The sequence below is a fragment of the Penaeus vannamei genome, chromosome 16 (assembly GCF_042767895.1).
Source record: "Penaeus vannamei isolate JL-2024 chromosome 16, ASM4276789v1, whole genome shotgun sequence".
Classification (NCBI taxonomy): domain Eukaryota; kingdom Metazoa; phylum Arthropoda; class Malacostraca; order Decapoda; family Penaeidae; genus Penaeus; species Penaeus vannamei.
Window position 1 is genome coordinate 18,163,305 of NC_091564.1, and position 22,500 is coordinate 18,185,804.

The 22,500-nt window shown below is 33.2% G+C and overlaps 1 protein-coding gene and 1 long non-coding RNA gene across 2 annotated transcripts in view; one reads left to right on the forward strand and one right to left on the reverse strand.

Moving 5' to 3' along the window:
* Positions 1-3,483, forward strand: part of LOC113807283 (uncharacterized) — a 19,064-nt gene extending 15,581 nt beyond the window's left edge. Inside the window, exons 9-11 of the mRNA XM_027358512.2 lie at positions 83-239; positions 580-689; positions 2,448-3,483. Coding sequence (XP_027214313.2) covers positions 83-239; positions 580-689; positions 2,448-2,630 — 450 coding nt within the window. The 3' untranslated portion in view covers positions 2,631-3,483. The remainder of the gene's footprint in view (positions 1-82; positions 240-579; positions 690-2,447) is intronic.
* A 13,818-nt stretch (positions 3,484-17,301) lies between these two features.
* Positions 17,302-18,716, reverse strand: LOC138864391 (uncharacterized). Its single transcript, XR_011399148.1, has 3 exons — positions 18,485-18,716; positions 18,095-18,187; positions 17,302-17,622 (listed from the first exon to the last, which is right to left on the reverse strand). It is a non-coding gene; the product is annotated as an uncharacterized lncRNA (long non-coding RNA).
* Positions 18,717-22,500: the final 3,784 nt, after the last annotated feature.

The window sequence follows — 22,500 nt, forward strand, 5'->3', positions numbered from 1 at the left end:
AACATATACATACACATATATATCATTGTCAGAAAAAAAAAGAAAAACAACAACAATGTGCCTCGTTTATTTTTCCCAACAGCTCGATTACAACATCGCGATCCTTACTCTGCCTGGCGACGGATTCACACTCAACTCCCGAGTCCTCCCGATCTGTCTGGGGAACAGCACGGTCATGGACTACATCAAGACTACGTATTCTGCGGTCAAACTGTCGGGTTTCGGCTGGACGACTTACGGTGCGTCCTCTAGATATAGGCACGCTTACTTATGCATACAGACAGACACAGAAACATAAATATATATGTGTTTAAATATATACACATACATACATACATATGAATATATATATATATATATATATATATATATATATCATACATATACATATATATGTATATATGCATTTATATACATATATATACGTTAGTGTATATATGTGTATATGTATACAAATATATATATATATATATATATATATATATATATATATATATATATATATATAAATATATATATATATATATATACACCCATAAATACACATTGTATATCCGCCATTGATGCTTTGCTTTCCAGGCTATCCAGCGACGAACATGTCAACCATTAGCATCAATTTTTGCAACTTTCTCTTGGCTGACTATTTCTTCTGCCTCTTCACCCTGGCCGCCCCGGATACTCCCTGCTACGTAAGTCTATTTGGATTATATGCTAAGGAATACGAAATGCTTCAGGGTAATACTATATTAAATGCTCAGTCATGCTAAAACATAAATTCTAAAATACCGGAGTTTATGCTCTGAATGCTAAATCCTTCTGAATCCTAGTTGGTAGAGAATACTTATTGTCTGAATACTGTTTAATGTTAGATTTGAAATGCTAACTGATTTAGAATGCTAAATGCTGAATGACGCTAAATCCTGAGCATTAAATGATGTTAAAGGCAAATTGCAGAACAATGTGGCGGCTTGAATACTAAGCAATGCTAATCCTAAATGTAAGATAATGCTAAATCCTAAATGTTAAATAGTAGTCAAATGATACATTCTGAATGAATAGTAATGCTAAATCTTAAACATTTAAGAATACTACAGTGTGAAAGCTAAATAGCACTTAACTTCAAATGTTAAATGATGCTAAATCCTACATGCTAAATAATGCTAAATCTTTAATGCTAAACGATGCTAAATAGTGTTTTATCCTAACGCTAAATAGTGCTAAATCCTAAATGCCAAATAAGGCGAAATCCTATAAGCTAATTAAATACAATAATCCATTTTCAAACCACATCTCTGCCACAGTCTGTAGAGGAACAGAGAAGTCTACCACACTTTAAATGTACATATAAGTTGCCTTGAATTTTCAGACACTTAACTGAATCCTATATCTGTACACCGGATCTAGTTCAACACCAAATAATCAGTTGGTCCAAGGGATATATTTAATTCCTTACAAATTGCAATTATAATACACCTATTACATTTTGCACAATTCTGGTGACAGTCAAGTTGATTAAGAACAATTAATAGTAATGCTAACTATAATAATAATGATAATCATAATGGCAACTAATAATAAAAACAAAAATATTAATGATAATGACATTTATGGTATTGATACTAATAATAAAGATAATGACAACAACAATAGTTATGATGATAATGGTTAATAGCAATCACTAGCAATTAATAATGATGAAAATAATAATGATAGCAACAATGATAATGATAATAACAAGTAACAATACTGATAATGATAAGCAAATAAAACAAAAAACATAACATTAGCCATAATCATGATAAAGAACAGTAAACAATAATGAAGATAATAATTAATGAAATATATATATATATATATATATATATATATATATATATATATATATATATATATATATATATATATATGCATACATATTCGTATACTATCTCTCCCTCTCTCTCTCTCAATATATATATATATATATATATATATATATATATATATATATATATATATATATATATATATATATATATATACATATATACATACATATATGAATATATGAATATATATATGCATATATATATATATATATATATATATATATATATATATATATATATATATATATATATATATTTATTTATCTATCTATCTAAATATATTATGAATATATATATATATATATATATATATATGTAATGTATGTATATATATATATATATATATATATATATATATATATATATATATACGTATATATATATATATATATATATATATATATATATATGCATATATATGCATATATATGCATATATATGCATATATATGCATATATATATATATATGTATATATATTATGAATATATATATATATATATATATATATATATATATATATATATATATATATTTATGTATGTATACAAAGCTTTTACCACCGGTCTCTTCCGCCTTAGGGAGACACAGGCTCCGCCTACTACGAGACCTACTCCGACGGCCGCATCTACGCCGTCGGAATGGTAACAGCCATCACGCAGACGGTGTGTCCTGTCGGGGGCTTCGTTATACCAGCAACCGATATCTGCTACTTCTACGACTGGATCAACGAGAACACTTCACCGCGGCATTGCAACCCTTGATTCGGAATGACCGGGAATGGTATTGTGTGGACTGGTTCTCGGGCGGTCATCGAGTTCGGATAGCGTTTTGGAATTGGATGTTTGATTTCATGGACTTGTTTCTTCCTTGAGTCTTTTCGATCTTTTTTTGGTCCTTTTTCTCTCTTTGGATCTCTGTATCCCTCTCCCTCCCTCTCCCTTCTTCCCCAGGCTATCTCTCTCTCTCCCTGTCTCTCTCTATCTATCTATCTCTATCTTTTTCTCTCCCCTTCACATCCTCTATCTCTTTCACTTACATCGTTGTTATTCGCTCTTATCCCCTATCGTGAATGCTGAATCCATACTTCTAGAGGCCATCAGAGAATCGTCACATGCACTGCAAAGGCACAAGATCAAACTCCATTATGTACTGTCGAGAGAAGAGCATTTGCACATATTTTGGTCGCGGTGTTACATGGGGAATTTAGCATGAGATTGTTAACGAGTGTGTTGCTGAATCACTAACGTTGTATTTTACCCTAACCTGCCTTAATTCAAACTAACCTTCCAAAACCTAACTTTCCTTAAACTCTACATTTGTTCTTAATACTACTGCTGCTGCTTCTATTGGTGATAACGGGGACCAGATTTGGAAAACATTATCAAAATGTGAAACTGGAATAGTCATACTGCTTAATCATCTATATGTTTCTATACAAAATCGGCATATTTTACTCTGGAAATTTAACAGAATAAATTAAGATGTCCTAAATAATATAAACTCTATTAAACGTATCACTAATTCTTTTCTATTATTATCCGTTTGCTTTTTAAATGTACTTGTAAAATTTGGTAACAGCAGAAGTAAATAAATTTGAATGATCACTAAATAGTCAATAGTTAATTTAATACTCTTGTGTTTTCATGCACCTGTACATAATTTTGTGTGTGTTTTATATACACCTCGGTCTAACGGGAGAGAAAGAGAGAGAGAGAGAGAGAGAGAGAGAGAGAGAGAGAGAGAGAGAGAGAGAGAGAGAGAGAGAGAGAGAGAGAGAGAGAGAGAGAGAGAGAGAGAGCATCAACAGACATGGGATGCAAACGACAAAATCTGCACTACACACACACACACGCACACACATATATATACATATATACACGTGTGTACACATATTTACACGTACATCAGTAAAAAGTCGGTGTTTTAAACCAATCGTTAATTGAGTATATTAAAGATAATAAAATTATATAATAGTAATGATGATAGTGGTAATGATATTGATAATAGTCATAATAACAATAATGATAATAATAATGATACTAATAATGATAATGATAATAACAATAATTAGTAATAATAATAATAATGATAATGATAATGGTAATAACAATGATAATGATAATAAGAATAAGAATACACATGAAAATAATAACAATAATGATAATACCAACACTGATGATAATAATGATAATAGTAATAATAATGATGATAATAATGACGATGATGATAATAATTGTAACAATGCTAATGATGATAATGATAATGATAATAATAATAATGACGATGATGATAATAACAGTAACCATGCTACTACTACTACTAATAATAATAACAATAATAATGATGATGATGAGTATAGTTGTAATAATAATAATAACAATAATGATGACGATAATACTAAAGATGATAATAGTAATAATAACAATAATAATGCTTATAATAATAATAATGATAATAATAATGACAATAGTAATAACAACAATAATTATAATAGTAATAATAACAATGATGAAAATAATAATAATGATAATAACAACTACAATAATAGTACTAATAAACAACAATAACAACATTAACAATAAGAAGAAAAACAACAACAATAATAATGATAATAATTTATAATAATGCCACTACTATTACTAATAACAGTAAAGCACAGAAACTTCCAAGGAGAAATAAAATAATTTGCCACGATTAGTCTGAGAATAAAATGATTTGCTGGCACCCTGTTCTGTGTTCTCTCCAGCACTCGTTATTGAAGCATTTTTTGCAAAAGTTTTATTTCTAGAGTTATTGTTACATTTGATACATATATTTGTATTTCAATTTATGCGTGTTTTATTTCAATCATTTTTCTTTTAGATGAATGAGGGAAAAACGATCTGTGGATGCTTATTTGAAAAGAATATATAGTAATAATGATAATGATGATGATGATGTTAATAATGATGATGATGATGATGATGATGATGTTGATGATGATGATGATGATGATGATGATGATGTTGATGTTGATTGATGATGATTGATAATGATGTTGATTGATGATGATGTTAATGATGATGTTTGATGATGACTGATGATGATGATGATAATGATGATGATGATGATGATGTTGGTGATGATGATTGATGATGTTGGTGATGATGATGATAATGATAATGATAATGATAATGATGATAATGATAATGGTGACGATGATGATGATGATAATGATGATGACGATAAAGAAAAAGGGAATGTTCTTGCTAGTCTCCATAATGCACGGGGGAAAAGGAGGGAAGGAAGACTCAAGAAAATAAAAAGATATAATCAAAAACCCTCGCGTGCCCTTGGTATGGAAGAAAATGGAGCGTTCGAGAGGACAGTTTGGCGAAAGGCGACCCAACGGCGGATTCAGGGCCGGAGTTCGAAGAGGGAAGACGTCATCAAACATGGTGCGTTTGGAAAGGATGCCTCAGACCGCTTTCAGGGTAGAAGAAATAATGTTTTTTTCTCTCTCTTCTTTATCTCTCGCTCTCTCGTTCTTTCTCTCGCTCTCTCGCTCGCTCTCGCTCTCCTTCTCTCTCTGAAAGCTCTTTTGGTGCTTCGAACTCATCTAGCACTCATTCCCGCTGCAAACGAAGGATGGTGGAGGTATTGGACGCGATGGCTGGGGAGGGAATGGTAAGTATGAGGGGAATTGGACGATGAAAGCGAATGATCGAAGTAAAACTTTCAGCAATTTAGTCATTGCGATGTAAATTCATAATCCCCTTTCAAGAGAGAAGCTGCACCCCCCCTCTACCCGCCTGCCCTTTTCACCTCGTACATACTGGGAGGATAAGCCCGAACAAACATTTGAATTTCCTACAAAGAATTTCTTACCTTAACTGATAAATCCAGAATGACCTGCCTGCGAGTTGTCAGGATCCTCGTTGTAACCGACATCCCTTGGGTCCAGCTTCTACTGTATCACGTGATTATCCGTTATCGTTCTTATTACCGTTGGTAGACCGGTCGCTCGCGTCTGTCGCCAGAACCAAGGACACTTCCCATATTACGTTCTATAGGATTCCAAGGTCAGATTCTTCACTTTCGATTTTTTTTCTTTTCTTTTTTCATATTTTTAAGTGAAAATCTGAAAAAATGGAAACGGAACATTGCTTCCTAATTTTTTTTCGTCCTGATATTAGGATATGCGTATTAATTAACAATTATTTTTTCTTGCTTCTTTCCTGGGAGCCGTTCAATGAATATAGATGGATAGATAGATAGATTTCTGTGTGTGTGCATGTAGAGAAAAAGAGAGAGAAATAGATGTGTATATATCTACATATTTGTATATGAATGTACCTGAGTGTTTGTGCGTGTATGTGTTGACATATTAAACACATACACACTTGTACATACGCAAACAAACAGACATACTCAGGCATAGAGAGAGAGCAGACTGCTAAACATTTTATGGTAGATGTACAGTGCGTATTTGTGTAAAATATACTACTGAATATACCCTCCTTTATCATTTTCTTATTTCTATTGTTTTCTTTGTGTTCGTTTAAATTAGATGGTTATCTGTTTTCTTCAGTCTCTCACTCAGTCTCTTTGATATATTTTTAAATGCATTTCCCATTTTTCTTTGGTTTTATTGGTCATTTCTTTTTATTCGGGGTACTGAACGTATGTACATCCCTTATCAAATAAAACACTAATCAACATGGATATGCTTATAAGAGTAAAACGAAAACATGCATAAAAGAATTATATTCGTATCACAAAATATGTACGACAGTTGTCCAGAAAAAAAGATATATATAATCATAATAGAATTTATTGTTGCAATAAAAAAGAATCATCTCAACAGGATAAAACTCATGGATAATACGTATACCTTGGTTAAATTTCACATAATCGAGCTGTCAAATAAGACGCCTTGTCTTGAATGAATTTCCTTGCTCTTTCAGCAGATGGACAAAGGCAAAAACTCCCTCGACCATTCTCACTGCCTCATCTTTTCCGCTGATCAAGGAAATCTGTAGGTTGCTCCAAGGGTGCCGCTGGTGTCACTGAAGGAGAGATGGGGGAATTTAATGCATTTATGGATTATATATGTATAGATAAACATATATACATACATGTATATATAGATAAATACATACATACATTCATACATACATACATACATTCATACATACATACATACATTCATACATATATATATATATATATATATATATATATATGTGTGTGTGTGTGTGTGTGTGTGTGTGTGTGTGTGTGTGTGTGTGTGTATAAACATTACACACACACGCACACGGACACACACACGCACACGGACACACATATATACACCTATATATACATATGTATATATATACATATACATACACACACACACACACATATATATATTGAATATTTACACCCACACACACACATATGTAATACATGTATATATACACATACACACACACTCGCACACATATTTGATAAAAGTTTACATATGTGAATGGAATCCTATGCTATTCCCAGCAAGAAGCCATCTTACCTGTGTCCCCGTCCGTGCGTGTGAGTGACGCCGGCGTCGACGCTGAGGTTGTCGTTGATCTTGTGCTCATACTTGACGTCGGTCTTCACTTTGCTGCAAAAGGGAGTTCTTTAGCAATAGACAGGTAGCTTGATATCGCTGTATAGATTGCTTATAGATTCTATAGTTTTTATGGTTATTACTATCATTGTTATTTTCATCATATTTCTCCTTACATCATTATTGGTGGGTTATCAGTACTATATTCTTATTTTACAAAAAAAAAAAAAAAAAAAAAATGAAACTACGGTTCACATCTTGGAAGAAAAAAAATCTATGATCCATTGAATGAATCTCAAAGTGCGATTTTTTCCAAAGTCGTCCTCGAGAAAGCGTCAAGCAGCTCACCCATCTTTCTTCTCGACCTTGGCCTCGATCGTGTTCTTCTTATCCTTCGCCGCGGAGACCAGGACAGCCACGGCAACGATAAGGACAAGCAGAGAGGACTTCATCTTGATACCTGGACGAGGACGTGTACGAGAGCAAGGTGTATATAAGTACAGGTCTCGTCACTAAGCGACTTATATAGACCTTGTACGAGAGAGAGTTCCTCAACTCAATGTCTGTCCTGAACCTACGTCTCACTCTTTATATTACCCACCGAGACAATTGTGTTTATACAGGGTTGATGGCAAGGGATGCACAGTCACGCAACTTCCTGAAAGCATGACGGCGTGGATTTCCCCGACGAGAACGAAAACATGAGGACAGTGACACGTACGTTCTCATTACTGCAAGAACATCAAAATATTTTTGATTGTAAGATTTATCCTTTGTGCATGTGTGTGTTCTTTATCTGTATGTCTATATATCTCTTCATGTGTGTGACAGAATGTGTGTGTGTTATTTATCTATCTATATATATCTCCATGCGTGTGTGTGCATATATGTGTGCATATATATATATATATATATATATATATATATATATATATATATATATATATATATATATATATATATATATATATATATATATATCGTCACATGTACTACAAAGGCACAAGATCAAACTCCATTATCTACTGTCGAGAGAAGAGCATTTGCACATATTTTGGTCGCGGTGTTACATGGGGAATTTAGCATGAGATTGTTAACGAGTGTGTTGCTGAATCACTAACGTTGTATTTTACCCTAACCTGCCTTAATTCAAACTAACCTTCCAAGACCTAACTTTCCTTAAACTCTACATTTGTTCTTAATACTACTGCTGCTGCTTCTATTGGTGATAACGGGGACCAAATTTGGAAAACATTATTAAAATGTAAAACTGGAATAGTCATACTGCTTAATCATCTATCTGTTTGTATACATAATCAGCATATTTTACTCTGGAAATTGAACAGAATAAATTAAGATGTCCTAAATAATATAAACTCTATTAAACGTATCACTAAATCTTTTCTATTATTATGCGTTTGCTTTATAAATGTACTTTTAAAATTTTGTAACAGCAGAAGTAAATAAATTTGAATGATCACTAAATATTCAGTAGTTAAGTTAATACTCTTGTGTTTTCATGCACCTGTACATAATTTTGTTTGTGTTTTATATAAACAATGATAATAATAATAATAATACAAATGATAATATTAATAACAACAACAATGATAATAACAATAATGATAATACCAACACTGATGATAGTAATGATAATAGTAATAATAATGATAATAATAATGACGATGATGATAATAATTGTAACAATGCTAATGATGATAATGATAATGATAATGATAACAATAATAATAATGACGATGACGATAATAATAGTAACAATGCTAATGATAATAATGATGATAACAATAATAATGATGATGATGATGATTATAGTTGTAATAATGATGATAACAATAATGATGATAATGATAATACTAAAGATGATAATAGTATTAATAATAATAATAATGACAATAGTAATAACAACAATAATTATAATGGTAATAATAACGATAATGAAAATAATAATAATGATGATAATGATAATAACTACAATAATAGTACTAATACCAATAAAACAATAACAATAACAATATTATTAATAAGAAAAACAACAACAATAATAATGATAATAATAAATAATGATGCCACTACTATTACTAATAACAGTAAAGCACAGAAACTTCCAAGGAGAAATAAAATAATTTGCCACGATTAGTCTGTGAAAGAAATGATTTGCTGGCACCCTGTTCTGTGTTCTCTCCAGCACTCGTTCTTGAAGCATTTTTTGCAAAAGTTTTATTTCTAGAGTTATTGCTACATTTGATACATATATTTGTATTTCAATTTATGCGTGTTTTATTTCAATCATTTTTTTTTTTTTTTTAGATGAATGAGGGAAAAACGATCTGTGGATGCTTATTTGAAAAGAATATATAGTAATAGTGATAATGATGATGATGTTAATAATGATGATGATGATGTAAATGATGATGTTGATGATGATGTTGATGATGATGTTGATTGATGATGATTGATAATGATGTTGATTGATGATGATGTTAATAATGATGTTTGATGATGACTGATGATGATGAGGATGATAATGATGATGACTGATGATGATGATGTTGGTGATAATGATTGATGATGATGTTGGTGATGATGGTGATAATGATAATGATAATGATGATAATGATAATGGTGACGATGATGATAATGATGATGATGACGATAAAGAAAAATGGCATGTTCTTGTTAGTCTCCATAATGCATGGGGGAAAAGGAGGGAAGGAAGACTCAAGAAAATAAAAAGAAAGATATGTTCAAGTAACCCTCGCGTGCCCTTGGTATGGAAGAAAATGGAGCGTTCGAGAGGACAGTTTGGCGAAAGGCGACCCAACGGCGGATTCAGGGCCGGAGTTCGAAGAGGGAAGACGTCACCAAACATGGAGCGTTTGGAAAGGATGCCTCAGACCGCTTTCAGGGTAGAAAAAATATATATATATATTTTCTCTCTCTTCTTTACCTCTCTCTCGTTCTCTCGCTCGCTCTCGCTCTCTCTCTGAAAGCTCTTTTGGTGCTTCGAACTCATCTAGCACTCATTCCCGCTGCAAACGAAGGACAGCGGAGGTATTGGTCCCGATGGCTGGGGAGGGAATGGTAAGTATGAGGGGAATTGGACGATGAAAGCGAATGATCGAAGTAAAATTTTCAGCAATTTAGTCATTGCGATGTAAATTCATAATCCCCTTTCAAGAGAGAAGCTCCAGCCCACCCTACCCACCTGCACTCTTCACCTCGTGCATACTGGGAGGATAAGCCCGAACAAACATTTGAATTTCCTACAAAGAATTTCTTACCTTAACTGATAAATCCAGAATGACCTGCCTGCGAGTTGTCAGGATCCTCGTTGTCTTTTTATTGCCAAAATATCATGCACATTAGATGCGAAACCGTTGACCCAGCACCTTCACCACAGCTTAGCCATGATGGAGCTGATGTGCATTGTAACCGACATCCCTTGGGTCCAGCTTCTACTGTATCACGTGATTATCCGTTATCGTTCTTATTACCGTTGGTAGACCGGTCGCTCGCGTCTGTCGCCAGAGCCAAGGACACTTCCCATTGGCTCATTTGATTTCCCTCGCCTACGTCATCCGCCATAATTCCGTCTGATTGGTTCGTCTCTTTGTCGACTTCGCGGTGTCGGAGGAGCACTTACCGAGGGGCGGCTGGAAATGTTGAGTTTTACAGCCTCTCTACTATCCTTATCAGATGATGAAAGAAATTCCGAAAGAGAAAAGTGTCTTAGAATATTACGTGCTATAGGGTGCCAAGGTCAGATTCTTCTTTCGATTTCTTTTTTTCTTCTTTTTTTATATTTTTATCAAGTGAAAATCTGAAAAAAAGGAAACTGAACTTCCTTTTTTTCCGTCCTGATAATAGGATATGCGTATTAATTAACAATTATTTTTTTTTTTGCTTTTTTTCCTGGGAGCCGTTGAATGAATATAGATGGATAGATAGATTTCTGTGTGAGTGCATGTAGAGAAAAAAAGAGAGAAATATATGTATATCTCTATATATTTGTATATGAATGTACCTGAGTGTGTGTGCGTGTATGTGTTGACATATTAAACACATACACACTTGTACATACGCAAACAAACAGACATACTCAGAGAGAAAGAGAGCAGACTGCTAAACATTTAACGGTAGACCTACAGTACTTATTTGTGTAAAATATACTACTGAATATACCCTCCTTTATCATTTTCTTATTTCTATTGTTTTCTTTATGTGTTCGTTTGAATTAGATATATCAGTGTCCATGTACCACTGGTTATCTGTTTTCTTGAGTCTCTCACTCAGTCACTTTGATATATCTTTAAGTGCATTTCCCATTCTTCTTTGGTTTTATTGGTCATTTCTTTTTATTCCGGGTAATGAACGTATGCACATCCCTTATCAAATAAAACACTAATCAACATGGATATGCTTATAAGAGTAAAACGAAAATATGCATATAAGAATTATATTCGTATCACAAAATATGTACGACAGTTGTCCTGAAAAAGATATATATAATCACAAAAATAGAGTTTATTGTTGCAATAAAAAGGAATCATCTCAACAGGATAAAAGTCATGGATTATACGTATATCTTGGTTAAATTTCACATAATCGAGCTGTCAAATAAGACGCCTTGTCTTGAATGAATTTCCTTGCTCTTTCAGCAGATGGACAAAGGCAAAAACTCCCTCGACCATTCTCACTGCCTCATCTTTTCCGCTGATCGACGAAATCTGTAGGTGGCTCCAAGGGTGCCGCTGGTGTCACTGAAGGAGAGATGGGGAATTTATGCATTTATGGATTATATATGTATATATAAATATATATACATACATGTACATATAGATAAATACATACATACATACATACATACATATATATATATATATATATATATATATATATATATATATATATGAATGTATGTGTATAAACATTACACACACACACGCACATGGACACATACACACACACACATATATATACATATGTATATATATACATATACATACAAACGTACACACATGCATATATATGTGTGTGTGTATATATATTTATGTATATATGTATATATGTATATGTATACATATATATACATATATTGAACTTTTACACGCACACGCACACATATGTAATATATATAATGGATATATACACATACACCCACACTCATACACATATTTGATATAAGTTTACATATATGAATGGAATCCTATGCTATTCACAGCAAGGAGAAGCCATCCTACCTGTGTCCTCCTCCGTGCGTGTGAGTGACGCCGGCGTCGACGCTGAGGTTGTCGTTGATCTTGTGCTCATACTTGACGTCGGTCTTCACTTTGCTGCAAAAGGGAGTTCTTTAGCAATATACAGGTAGGTTGATATCGCTGTATAGATTGCTTATAGATTTTATACTTTTTATGATTATTACTATTATTATTTTCATCATATTTCTCCTTACATAATTATTGGTGGGTTATCAGTATAATATTCTTATTTTACACAAAATATATGAAACGACGGTTCTCCACAGCTTGGAAGAAAAAAATCTATGATCCATTATGAATGAATCTCAAAGTGCGATTTTTTCCAAAGTTGTCCTCGAGAAAGCGTCAAGCAGCTCACCCATCTTTCTTCTCGACCTTGGCCTCGATCGTGTTCTTCTTATCCTTCGCCGCGGAGACCAGGACAGCCACGACAAGGATGAGGACGAGCAGCGAGGACTTCATCGTGATACCTGGACGAGGACGTGTACGAGAGCAAGGTGTATATAAGTACAGGTCTCGTCACTAAGCGACTTATATAGACCTTGTACGAGAGAGGGTTTCTCAACTCAATGTCTGTCCTGAACCTACGTCTCGCTCTTTATATATCACACGGAGACAATTGTGTTTATACAGGGTTGAGGGCAAGGGATGCACAGTCACGCAACTTCCTGAAAGCATGACGGCGTGGATTTCCCCGACGAGAACGAAAACATGAGGACAGTGACACGTACGTTCTCATTACTGCAAGAAAATCAAAATATTTTTGATTGTAAGATTTTTCCTTTGTATGTGTGTGTTCTTTATCTGTATGTCTATATATCTCTTCATGTGTGTGACAGTGTGTGTGTGTGTGTTATTTATCTATCTATATATCTCTCCATGTGTGTACGTGTGTCTGTATATGCGTATATATATATATATATATATATATATATATATATATATATATATATATATATATATATATCGTCACATGTACTGCCAAGGCACAAAATCAAGCTCCATTATCTACTGTCGAGGGAAGAGCATTTGCACATATTTTGGTCGCGGTGTTACATGGAGAATTTAGCATTAGATTGTTAACGAGTGTGTTGCTGAATCACAAGCGTTGTATTTTACCCTAACCTGCCTTAATTCATACTAACCTTCCAAGACCTAACTTTCCTTAAACTCTACATTTGTTCTTAATACTACTGCTGCTGCTTCTATTGGTGATAACGGGGACCAAATTTGGAAAACATTATCCAAATGTAAAACTGGAAGTCATACTACTTAATCATCTATATGTTTCTATACATAATCAGCATATTTTACTCTGGAAATTTAACAGAATAAATTAAGATGTCCTAAATAATATAAACTCTACGAAACATATCATTAAATCTTTTATATTATTATCCGTTTGCTTTATAAATGTACTGGCAAAATTTTGTAACAGCAGAAATAAATAAATTTGAATGATCACTAAATATTCAATAGTTAAGTTAATACTCTTGTGTTTTCATGCACCTGTACATAATTTGGTGTGTGTTTTATATACACCTCGGTCCAACGGGAGAGAGAGAGAGAGAGAGAGAGAGAGAGAGAGAGAGAGAGAGAGAGAGAGAGAGAGAGAGAGAGAGAGAGAGAGAGACAGCATCAACAGACATGGGATGCAAACGACAAAATCTGCACTACACACACACACACACACATATATATACATATATACACGCGTTTACACATATTTACACATACATAAGTAAAAAGTCGGTGTTTTAAACCAATCGTAAATTGAAGATATTAAAGATAATAAAATGAAAAAATAATAATGATGTTATTGGTAATAATGATATCGATAATAGTAATAATAACAATAATGATAATGATAATAACGATACTAATAATGATAATGATAATAACAATAATTAGTAATAATAATAATGATTATGATAATGGTAATAACAATGATAATGATAATAATAAGAAAATTACAAATTATATTAATAATGATTATAATAATAATAATAATAATGATAATGATAATACCAACAATGATGATAATGATAATAGTAATAATGATGATAATAATAATGACGATTATGATAATAATAGTAACAATGCTAATGATGATAATGATAATAATAACAATAATAATTATGACGATGATTATAATAGTAACAATGCTAATAATAATAATGATAATGATAATAATAATGATGATGATGATGATTGTAGTTGTAATAATGATAATAACAATAAAAGTGATAATTATGATACTAAAGATGATAATAGTAATAATAATAATAATAATATTGATTATAATAATAATAAAAATAATGATAATGATAATGACAATAGTAATAACGACAATAATCATAATAGTAATAGTAACGATAATGAAAATAATGATAATGACAATAATGATAATAACAACTACTATAATAGTACTAATATCAATACAACAATAACAACATTAATAATGATAAGAAAAACAACAACAATAATAATGATTTTAATAAATAATAATGCCACAACTATTACTAATAACAGTAAAGCACAGAAAATTTCAAGGAGAAATAAAATGATTTGCCACGATTAATCTGAGAAAAAAATGATTTGTTATTGTTACATTTGATACATATATTTGTATTTCAATTTATGCGTGTTTTATTCCATTCATTTTTCTTTTAGATCAATGAGGGAAAAACGATCTGTGGATGCTTATTTGAAAAGAATATATAGTAATAATGATAATGATGATGATATTGATGATGATGATGATGATGATAATGATGATGATGATAATGAAAATGATGATAATGATGATGATGATGATGTTGATGATGATAATGATGTTGATGATGATAATGATGTTGATGATGATAATGATGTTGATAATGATAATGATGATAATGATGATGATGATGATAATGATGATGATGATAATGATGATGATGATGATGTTGATGATGATAATGATGATGATAATGATAATGATAATGATGATGATAATGATGATGATAATGATGATGATGATAATGATGATGATGATGATAATGATGATTATTATTATAATAATATTATAATAATGATGATAATAGCGATGATGATAATGATGATAATGATAAGGATAATAATGATCACGATGATGAAGATGGAGTTAGAAGAGGGAAGACGTTATCAAAATCGGTCCGTTTAGAAAGGATGCCTCAGACCGCTTTCTGGGTGAAGGAATAATGTGTTTTTTTTTCTCTCTCTTTTCATTATCTCTCGCTCGCTGTCTTTCTCTGTCTCGCTCTCTCTTTCTCTCTCTCTCCTTCTCCCTCTCCCTCTCTCTGTCTCTTAAAGCCCTTTTGGTGCTACGAACTAATCTAGCAATCATTCCCGCTGCAAGCGAAGGACAGATGGTTGGGGAGGGAATGGTAAGTATGAGGGTAATTGGAGGATGAAAGCGAATGATCGAAGTAAAATTTTCAGCAATTTAGTCATTGCGATGTAAATTCATAATCCCCTTTCAGGAGAGAAGAAGCTGCAGCCCCCCCTACCCACCTGCACTCTTCACCTCGTGCATACTGGGAGGATAAGCCCGAACAAACATTTAAATTTCTTACAAAGAATTTCTTACCCTAACTGATAAATCCAGAATGACCTGCCTGCGAGTTGTCAGGATCCTCGTTATCTTTTTATTGCCAAAATATCATGCACATTAAATGCGAAACCGGTGACCTAGCACCTTCACTACAGCTTAGCCATGATGGAGCTGATGTGCATTGTAACCGACATCCCTTGGGTCCAGCTTCTACTGTATCACGTGATTATCCGTTATCGTTCTTATTACCGTTGGTAGACCGGTCGCTCCCGTCTGTCGCCAGAGCCAAGGACACTTCCCATATTACGTTCTATAGGATGCCAAGGTCAGATTCTTCACTTTCGATTTTTTTCTTTTCTTTTTTCATATTCTTAAGTGAAAATTTGAAAAAATGGAAACGGAACATTGCTTCCTTTTTTTTCGTCCTGATATTAGGATATGCGTATTAATTAACAATTATTTTTTCTTGCTTCTTTCCTGGGAGCCGTTCAATGAATATAGATGGATAGATAGATAGATTTCTGTGTGTGTGCATGTAGAGAAAAAGAGAGAGAAATAGATGTGTATATATCTACATATTTGTATATGAATGTACCTGAGTGTTTGTGCGTGTATGTGTTGACATATTAAACACATACACACTTGTACATACGCAAACAAACAGACATACTCAGGCATAGAGAGAGAGCAGACTGCTAAACATTTTATGGTAGATGTACAGTGCGTATTTGTGTAAAATATACTACTGAATATACCCTCCTTTATCATTTTCTTATTTCTATTGTTTTCTTTGTGTTCGTTTAAATTAGATACATCAGTGTCCATGTACCACTGGTTATCTGTTTTCTTCAGTCTCTCACTCAGTCACTTTGATATATTTTTAAGTGCATTTCCCATTTTTCTTTGGTTTTATTGGTCATTTCTTTTTATTCGGGGTACTGAACGTATGTCCATCCCTTATCAAATAAAACACTAATCAACATGGATATGCTTATAAGAGTAAAACGAAAATATGCATATAAGAATTATATTCGTATCACAAAATATGTACGACAGTTGTCCAGAAAAAAAATATATATATAATCATAAAATTAGAATTTATTGTTGCAATAAAAAGGAATCATCTCAACAGGATAAAACTTGTGGATAATACGTATATCTTGGTTAAATTTCACATAATCGAGCTGTCAAATAAGACGCCTTGTCTTGAATGAATTTCCTTGCTCTTTCAACAGATGGACAAAGGCAAAAACTCCCTCGACCATTCTCACTGCCTCATCTTTTGCGCTGATCAAGGAAATCTGTAGGTGGCTCCAAGGGTGCCGCTGGTGTCACTGAAGGAGAGATGGGGGAATTTAATGCATTTATGGATTATATATGTATAGATAAACATATATATACATACATGTATATATAGATAAATATATACATACATTCATACATACATACATACATTCATACATATATATATATATATATATATATATATATGTGTGTGTGTGTGTGTGTGTGTGTGTGTGTGTGTGTGTGTGTGTATAAACATTACACACACACGCACACGGACACACACACGCACACGGACACACACATATATACACCTATATATACATATGTATATATATATACATATACATACACACACACACACACACACATATATATATATATATTGAATATTTACACCCACACACACACATATGTAATACATGTATATATACACATACACACACACTCGCACACATATTTGATAAAAGTTTACATATGTGAATGGAATCCTATGTTATTCCCAGCAAGAAGCCATCCTACCTGTGTCCCTTTCCGTGCGTGTGAGTGACGCCGGCGTCGACGCTGAGGTTTTCGTTGATCTTGTGCTCATACCTGACGTCGGTCTTCACTTTGCTGCAAAAGGGAGTTCTTTAGCAATAGACAGGTAGGTTGATATCGCTGTATAGATTGCTTATAGATTCTATACTTTTTTATGGTTATTACTATCATTGTTATTTTCATCATATTTCTCCTTACATCATTATTGGTGGGTTATCAGTACTATATTCTTATTTTACAAAAAAAAATAAAAATAAAAAAATAAACTACAGTTCTCCACATCTTGGAAGAAAAAAATCTATGATCCATTGAATGAATCTCAAAGTGCGATTTTTTCCAAAGTTGTCCTCGAGAAAGCGTCAAGCAGCTCACCCATCTTTCTTCTCGACCTTGGCCTCGACCGTGTTCTTCTTATCCTTCGCCGCGGAGACCAGGACAGCCACGGCAACGATAAGGACAAGCAGAGAGGACTTCATCTTGATACCTGGACGAGGACGTGTACGAGAGCAAGGTGTATATAAGTACAGGTCTCGTCACTAAGCGACTTATATAGACCTTGTACGAGAGAGGGTTTCTCAACTCAATGTCTGTCCTGAACCTACGTCTCGCTCTTTATATTACCCACCGAGACAATTGTGTTTATACAGGGTTGATGGCAAGGGATGCACAGTCACGCAACTTCCTGAAAGCATGACGGCGTGGATTTCCCCGACGAGAACGAAAACATGAGGACAGTGACACGTACGTTCTCATTACTGCAAGAACATCAAAATATTTTTGATTGTAAGATTTTTCCTTTGTGTATGTGTGTGTTCTTTATCTGTATGTCTATATATCTCTTCATGTGTGTGACAGTATGTGTGTGTGTTATTTATCTATCTATATATCTCTCCATGTGTGTATATATGCGTGTGTGTGCATATATGTGTGCATATATATATATATATATATATATATATATATATATATATATATATATATATATATATATATATATATATATATATATATATATCGTCACATGTACTACAAAGGCACAAGATCAAACTCCATTATCTACTGTCGAGAGAAGAGCATTTGCACATATTTTGGTCGCGGTGTTACATGGGGAATTTAGCATGAGATTGTTAACGAGTGTGTTGCTGAATCACTAACGTTGTATTTTACCCTAACCTGCCTTAATTCATACTAACCTTCCAAGACCTAACTTTCCTTAAACTCTACATTTGTTCTTAATACTACTGCTGCTGCTTCTATTGGTGATAACGGGGACCAAATTTGGAAAACATTATCAAAATGTAAAACTGGAAGTCATACTGCTTAATCATCTATTTGTTTCTAAACATAATCAGCATATTTTACTCTGGAAATTGAACAGAATAAATTAAGATGTCCAAAATAATATAAACTCTATTAAGCGTATCACTAAATCTTTTCTATTATTATCCGTTTGCTTTATAAATGTACTGGCAAAATTTTGTAACAGCAGAAGTAAATTTGAATGATCACTAAATATTCAGTAGTTAAGTTAATACTCTTGTATTTTCATGCACCTGTACATAATTTTGAGTTTTATATAAACAATGATAATAATAATGATAATACAAATGATAATATTAATAACAACAACAATAATAACAATAATAATAATGATAATACCAACACTGATGATAGTAATGATAATAGTAATAATAATTATAATAATAATGACGATGATGATAATAGTAACAATGGTAATGATGATAATGATAATGATAACAATAATAACAATGACGATGACGATAATAATAGTAACAATGCTAATAATAATAATGATGATAGCAATAATAATGATGATAATAATAATGATAACAATAATAATGATGATGAGGATTATAGTTGTAATAATGATGATAATGATAATACTAAAGGTGATAATAGTAATAATAATAATAATGACAATAGTAATAACAACAATAATTATAATGGTAATGATAACGATAATGAAAATAATAATGATGATAATGATAATAACTACAATAATAGTACTAATACCAATAAAACAAGAACAATAACAATATTAATAATAATAAGAAACACAACAACAATAATAATGATAATAATAGATAATAATGCCACTACTATTACTAATAACAGTAAAGCACAGAAACTTCCAAGGAGAAATAAAATAATTTGCCACGATTAGTCTGGAAATAAAATGATTTGCTGGCACCCTGTTCTGTGTTCTCTCCAGCACTCGTTATTGAAGCATTTTTTGCAAAAGTTTTATTTCTAGAGTTATTGTTACATTTGATACATATATTTGTATTTCAATTTATGCGTGTTTTATTTCAATCATTTTTCTTTTAGATCAATGAGGGAAAAACGATATGTGGATGCTTATTTGAAAAGAATATATAGTAATAATGATAATGATGATGATGTTAATGATGATGATGATGATGATGATAATGATGATGTTGATTGATGATGATGATTGATAATGATGTTGATTGATGATGATGATTGATGATGATGTTAATAATGATGTTTGATGATGATGATGATGACTGATGATGATGAGGATGATAATGATGATGACTGATAATGATGATGATGATGATGGTGATGATGATTGATGATGATGTTGGTGATGATAATGATAATGATGATAATGATAATGGTGACGATGATGATAATGATGATAACGATAAAGAAAAAGGGTATGTTCTTGCTAGTCTCCATAATGCACGGGGGAAAAGGAGGGAAGGAAGACTCAAGAAAATAAAAAGAAAGGTGTAATCCAAAACCCTCGCGTGCCCTTGGTATGGAAGAAAATGGAGCGTTCGAGAGGACAGTTTGGCGAAAGGCGACCCAACGGCGGATTCAGGGCCGGAGTTAGAAGAGGGAAGACGTCACCAAACATGGCGCGTTTGGAAAGGATGCCTCAGACCGCTTTCTGGGTGAAGAAATATTGTGTTTTTTTCTCTCTCTTCTTTATCTCTCGCTCTCTCGTTCTCTCGCTCGCTGTCTTTCTCTGTCTCGCTCTCTCTCCCTCTCCCTCTCTCTGTCTCTGAAAGCTCTTTTGGTGCTTCGAACTCATCTAGCACTCATTCCCGCTGCAAACGAAGGACAGCGGAGGTATTGGTCCCGATGGCTGGGGAGGGAATGGTAAGTATGAGGGTAATTGGAGGATGAAAGACAATGATCGAAGTAAAATTTTCAGCAATTTAGTCATTGCGATGCAAATTCATAATCCCCTTTCAAGAGAGAAGCCGCAGCCCACCCACCCCTACCCACCCGTACTCTTCACCTCGTGCATACTGGGAGGATAAGCCCGAACAAACATTTGAATTTCATACAAAGAATTTCTTACCTTAACTGATAAATCCAGAATGACCTGCCTGCGAGTTGTCAGGATCCTCGTTGTCTTTTTATTGCCAAAATATCATGCACATTAGATGCGAAACCGTTGACCCAGCACCTTCGTCACAGCTTAGCCATGATGGAACTGATGTGCATTGTAACCGACATCCCTTGGGTCCAGCTTCTACTGTATCACGTGATTATCCGTTATCGTTCTTATTGCCGTTGGTAGACCGGTCGCTCGCGTCTGTCGCCAGAGCCAAAGACACTTCCCATTGGCTCATTTGATTTCCCTCGCTTACGTCATCCGCCATAATTCCGTCTGATTGGTTCGTCTCTTTGTCGACTTCGCGGTGTCGGAGGAGCACTTACCGAGGGGCGGCTGGAAATGTTAAATTTTAGTCTCTTTACTTTCGATTTTTTTTTCTCTCTCCTTCTTTTTTCATATTTTTATCAAGTGAAAATCTGAAAAAATGGAAGCTGAACATTGCTTCCTTTTTTTTTCGTCCTGATAATAGGATATGCGTATTAACAATTATTTTTTCTTGCATCTTTCCTGGGAGCCGTTGAATGAATATAGATGGATAGATAGATAGATATGTGTGTGTGTGTGTGCATGTAGAGAAAAAGAGAGAAATAGATGTGTATACATCTACATCTTTGTATATGAATGTACCTGAGTGGTTGTGCGTGTGTTGACATATTAAACACATACACACTTGTACATACGCAAACAAACAGACATACTCAGAGAGAGAGAGCAGACTGCTAAACTTTTAACGGTAGACGTACAGTACTTGTTTGTGTAAAATATACTAATGAATATACCCTACATCATTTTCTTATTTCTACTGTTTTCTTTATATGTGTTCGTTTGAATTAGATATCATGGCAGTGTGCATGTACCACTGGTTATCTGTTTTCTTGAGTCTCTCACTCAGTCACTTTGATATATCTTTAAGTGCATTTCCCATTCTTCTTTGGTTTTATTGGTCATTTCTTTTTATTCCGGGTAATGAACGTATGTACATCCCTTAAAAAAT